General features: G+C 32.6%; 1 protein-coding gene across 2 annotated transcripts; it reads right to left on the bottom strand.

Moving 5' to 3' along the window:
• Nucleotides 1–1,113: 1,113 nt before the first annotated feature.
• Nucleotides 1,114–4,502, bottom strand: Lst8 (MTOR associated protein, LST8). Of its 2 annotated transcripts, none has more exons than XM_066297256.1 (6): nt 3,433–4,502; nt 2,644–2,960; nt 1,988–2,137; nt 1,749–1,919; nt 1,436–1,669; nt 1,114–1,288 (listed from the first exon to the last, which is right to left on the bottom strand). In XM_066297256.1, exons 2-6 carry the CDS (start codon nt 2,942–2,944, stop codon nt 1,173–1,175), a joined length of 972 nt encoding a protein of 323 aa, XP_066153353.1. In that variant the 5' UTR covers nt 2,945–2,960; nt 3,433–4,502; the 3' UTR covers nt 1,114–1,172. The 2 variants fall into 2 exon arrangements, with proteins under 2 accessions (XP_066153353.1, XP_066153352.1); XM_066297255.1 differs by lacking the exon at nt 3,433–4,502 and adding an exon at nt 3,028–3,211.
• Between the last annotated feature and the right edge of the window lie 1,175 nt (nt 4,503–5,677).

Here is a 5,677-nt window from a genome sequence, read left to right as displayed (position 1 = left end):
TGTACAATTTTGATGCTTTTAAGTGTAAAAAAGGATTATACATATTACGTTTTATTTATGCCCATAAAGGACCTCATGAAAAATGGATTGAATTAATTTAACGAACGTATTACACAATTAGTTAAATTCAAACTTACTGTACCTTCTGCCTACCCACCATGCAATATTTGGTGGAAAAGTAATGAATAAAGCTTTCCGAAACCCCGCTCATACATTCAGAGAATCTAGATGTAACTCAAATTACAAATCATTCTCATTCTCAAAGTCCTAAAGAAAATATAAACTAAATTGAACAAAGCTTTTTTAATCTGTAACACTAATTAAATAACATATTATATTTATAACAATCACATATACCGGGTGTTCCGAATTACGATCACGAAATTTTATTCGCATATTCTACATGCAATATAAACAGGGTTACTCGCAATGTAATGGTCACAAAACAGACAGAAAACCTTAAAACTAGTCACATTTTTATGAAAAAGTTTTCTTAAATGATCCATATCATCCTGGCCAGAACAAGGTGCCAGCATAAACTTGCAATTCTTCACATTTTTTTATGGAAGCGTACCCATATGGAGTTTCAATAAGGCAGTACACTTCCCTTTGCGATTCATTGAGTAAAAACAACTAGGACAGGGTATATTTAGGTCCTCAATTCCTTTTAGCCAATATGTATCTAGAAATATTTAATTTGTTCAGAATATCCGGAAGGACCTTTCAGGGTTATCCCCATTTCAAGGAGGTATCGATATCAATCCCAAATTACCCTGTACACTTCTCCTTGTTGTGTGTATATTTACTTTTAATCAGTATGGAGGCATTGACTTTTGAATTTTGAGTGTTCATCTATAGTTCCTAATCTGTTACATTTACCTTAGTCTTGCACCTAAGCACAACGATTTAGACTATCAAAGAAGGTTGGGCCCCTGTTTCAGCAATCTTCGCTAATTATATGGGTGGTATTTTTAGTTCGTTCAATGCAGGGTGGATTTAAAAACTGAAAATATGTGATTAAGGTTTCCTAACTTAAGCACCCCAAAATGAATAGTTTTGCTATTGTAATTTCAAAGCATAAGAGTTATTTGGATAAAATTAACAACTCAGAACAAAAAAAAACATTTACATTTATTAATTCATATACTATATATATTAATTATGCATTAAAACTATGCAGTTACATCCCTAAAAGCTAAAGCAGTTACAGCCTTCTGGTGCCCAGAATACTCTCTTTCCATTTTTCCAGTCTCTACATTCCACAACTTGGCAAAATTGTCAGAAGATGCTAAAAAAAACCTTTTATAATGAAATACATTTTTCTCAACAGCTTTTCAATAATTTTACAAAGGAATTAAAGGAAAGGTATTCATTCCGTTAATTTCTAATCTAATCAGATCAAATCAGATCTGATCTATCATTTGACGTTACTTACCAGTAAAGACATATTGACTATCAGCACTCCAGGCGGCATCCCATACCCATCTTTGATTATCCTGGGTTAATTCCTGCAGTAAACTATACTCCCTAGTGTTCCAGACCCGCGCTGTTTGATCCGCCGACGTAGTAATCAATAAATTTGAATCTGGTGAGTACTTGCATTTCAAAACAGCTCTCCTATGGGCCTCAAATTTATGTTTTGGTAATAAAGTTGTGCTCAAATCTGTACCTAAAACACAAATAAAAATTTGATTTGTTAAAGTATATATTAGTAGTTTAAATTAAAATCAGACATTTTTTTAACATACCAGAGGAACTTAAATTCCATACAAAAGCTTTCCCCTTGTTATTCACCGATACCATTTGGGAGCTATCTGGAGAAATATCTATACTCAGAATCATTACGTCGTTTTCTGGAATTAGTTGGTCATGGTTATCTGTTCTTAAATCCCAGCGGTAAATGACTCCATTCTGATCACCTATAATTGACAATAATTATTATCATCTGACCACTATCTAAGCCATTATATCTCAGCAATTAAATTACCTAAGAGTAATTCAATTTGGTTGGGATGTAAAACAGCACAATTAATTGGTGTTAGGCTGGTTCCAGATGCTTGCCTAGTGTCAAAACTTTTTGGACACTGATTACTTTTTGAACGGAGATCCCATATTCTTGCTCTTCCATCTTCTCCCCCTAGCAAATTGGGTTAGAATAATATATATGGTGTTAGATAAAGTGCTAGAAAGGTTTCAATGGCAGACAAATGGGACTTATTTGAATTTATATAACCATATTTATCTTTATACAGTTTCATTTATCTCCCACTGACAATTGTCTATTATTCTATCAAACACCCTGAATAGTTTATGTTCATCTACACATTTGTCAATACAGAAGAAACAAATGTTTTATACATGCAGGCTGATACCTTCAAGGTTTTGAGCGGTGCTATTCATATTAAAAAAATAATAATAAAAACCATGTAACATAAACTCAGATTAAATTTATCATATTGTTAAATAAATATCTTAAAATTAAATAGCTTTTCAATGATTTCCAAGATACAAGCTTAATGTTTAATAAGTCAATCTAACTAGAACTACTTATTTCTCTAAACAGCCTTTTTTATATGCTCTGTTTGAATACCAAACAAGCAAATTATGGCTTAAAATATTTCTTAATTTTTTAAGAACCATTACCAGAATACATCCATTTTCCATCCTCTTGAAACCCAACACAAGTAACATTCTTATAAGTTCCTTCATAGTTTACAATAGCATTAGGATTGTTGGCCAGCAAATCATACATATATATGTGTTGATAACTGGCCACTGCTAATACTTTTTTATCTGGGGTTATTTCTAAAGCGTTTACTTGTGATTCTGCATGCTGCACACTGCGGTGGCAAATCCCAGAACTGGTTTGCCACAGTTTAATGGTACGATCATAACCACCAGTTGCCAAAATAATTTGATCGTTTTCAGGGGCATCTGTTACCATGTTTTGTAGGAAAGATCTGAAAGAAGTTAGTTTATTAGCACTACTGATAGAGGCATAACAATTGATTTTGTGAACAAACTCACTTAACAGCTTTTACAGTAGGACACTATTAGATGATTGGAATCTTTTTGTATAGAATATTTACTTATTTTTTTACATACAATAGCTATTGCATTATGTCTGTTTTATTCTATAATTCTCAAAAATTGAGATTCAAAAATTCCAATATCCATTTCCAACTTTTATGAATAAACAAATAAATATCATAACCCTATTTTTTACTTAATAAGCGTCAAACTAAAAATAGGATTCTCTTTCCGCATCGATATTTACTGTTCGAATCTATCGATATAAAATGAGCTTAAAAAAACATTAGAATAATTGAAAATATAATAACTATCCATACGAGGAAAGATTCAGCAATTTTTATATAATTTTCTTGAACAAATATTCATTAATTTTTAATTATGCATAGGTATATTACTTACCTACGTATTTATATATATTATACAGTTAGGTGCAGAACTGAGTCAATACTTAGAAAATTCGTATTAATGGTGGCATAAACAAAATATCTAACAAGTATTCAAAGGAAGGCTTTTATTTTCAAAAAGTACATTAACATTAACATTAAAACCATACAAAATATTTGCCGAAAATAAATGGGGTACATCAAATAATCCTAAATAACATTGGTTCACTTTTGCACCGTCAAATTCCAGCCATGAACAAAAACGATACGATCGAGAACTAGTCGACAAACAAGTAGAAACTCGCCATAAAATGCAGTGTGCAGCTAATATAGACGAGTACGAACCATTTAATCGCATATCCTCCGTTAATAAACATCATAATTCAAAATCTTTAAACAATGAAGCCGATTCCAAAGTTTCAAAGAAAATTAATTGAAAAATCACTGATTGATGGAAGATCCACACGGGAAATCGCATTTCAATTAAATATAAGTCAATCCACAGTACAAAGGGTAAAAAATAAGTGCAAAATTTCCTTAAAAATAAATAAAGGTGGCCAACCAAAAAAGATGTCTGCGCAAGATACAAGAAGAGTAATTAGATATTTGGGCAATGGTGAAGCCTCTTCGGCCTCCAAAGCAGCCGTGTTGCTGCGAGGGGATACTGGGAAATCGGTGAGCAAATGGACAGTCCAACGAGCTTTACATCAATTCAAATTTGTTGCTGTGGAGAAGAAGAAGAAACCCCTACTTTCTAAGAAGAATATTAGGGCACGACTAGATTTTGTAAAAAGATATGAGGCATGGACCAAGAAGGATTGGATGAAGGTTATTTGGTCTTATGAAACTAAAGTTAACAGATATTCAACAGATGATCAACATTGGAGCTGGAAACGAGAGGGAGAATCCATGAAATTAAAAGATTTCATTCTGATGGTGAAACATGGGGGAGGAAATATTAAAGCTTGGGGCTGTATGTCGGGATATGGGGTTGGACCATTGAAGAAAATTGATGGGATAATGAACCAGCACATCTATAAAGCCATTTTAAATGATCACCTAATAGATACTGTTAATAATATGCCTTATCCCACTAGCAAAGTAATTTTCCAACAAGACAACGACCCCAAGCATACCGCAAAATCTGTGAAGGAATGGTTGGGTAAACAAAAATTTCAGGTTTTGCAGTGGCCAGCACAAAGTCCCGACCTAAATCCCATTGAGAATCTATGGGCTTACGTGAAATATCATCTGGCCAACGACTACGATTCGCCACCATTTTCACTTAAAGTTTTATGGGAGAGAATAGAAGAAGTATGGGACCAAATTCCACCTGATTTCTGTGAAACACTAACAAAAAGCATGCCAAGACGTCTACTAGCTGTTAAAAAAGCTAAAGGTCTCTGGACCAAATATTAGTGTCAATGTCGACCAAAGTGTTCAATGTTAATATTAGTGGAGCAAAACTGAACCAATGTTATTTAGGATTATTTGATGTACCCCATTTATTTTCGGCAAATGTTTTGTATGGTTTTAATGTTAATGTTAATGTACTTTTTGAAAATAAAAGCCTTCCTTTGAATACTTGTTAGATATTTTGTTTATGCCACCATTAATACGAATTTTCTAAGTATTGACTCAGTTCTGCACCTAACTGTATATGCGTAACTTTTACGCAAGAAGTATACACAGGATTCTCGTCATACAAAAAATAAAATATTATATTAGATGATAACGGATATGATTAGCAAATTATTAAATTTTATTTTCAAAATCTGTTTCTTTAGCTATTCGGGTTAGTTTTAAGTTGTCTTCTAGTGATTTTCTAGTAATTTAAGATTTTTCGAATGGATAGATTCAATATTTTTCTGAGAAAATAATTACATAATGATTCATAAGAAATACAAATAGAACGGTATAAAATAGGTTTGAATTTGAAAGTCCTCATTTCTCTTTGTTAACTCATCATTGAAAAGCTGTCAACATCTGACGCTTGCGCTGACGTTTCCCGTTCTCCTACTTACTTTCAATTAAAAAAAAAGTATTCAAAATGAGAAAAAAAATTAAATCTATCGCATCCAAGAATGTAAATGATGTCGAAAAAAACTTGTTAATGACGGATAAGGTAATTTATAGTTCATTAATCCAGTAAATGTGTTAAAAATTTTCTTGCCGCCGATTACACTTTACAAGTTTATCCATTTTAAATAAGCCGCCTTATTTTAAAGGGCTGGGGCATGCGCGATTTTTCGGGAAGGATT

Source organism: Euwallacea fornicatus, chromosome 28 (assembly GCF_040115645.1).
Source record: "Euwallacea fornicatus isolate EFF26 chromosome 28, ASM4011564v1, whole genome shotgun sequence".
Lineage (NCBI taxonomy): Eukaryota > Metazoa > Arthropoda > Insecta > Coleoptera > Curculionidae > Euwallacea > Euwallacea fornicatus.
Note: the sequence above shows the minus strand (reverse complement) of the source record. Positions and strands in the feature narration are given on the sequence as shown.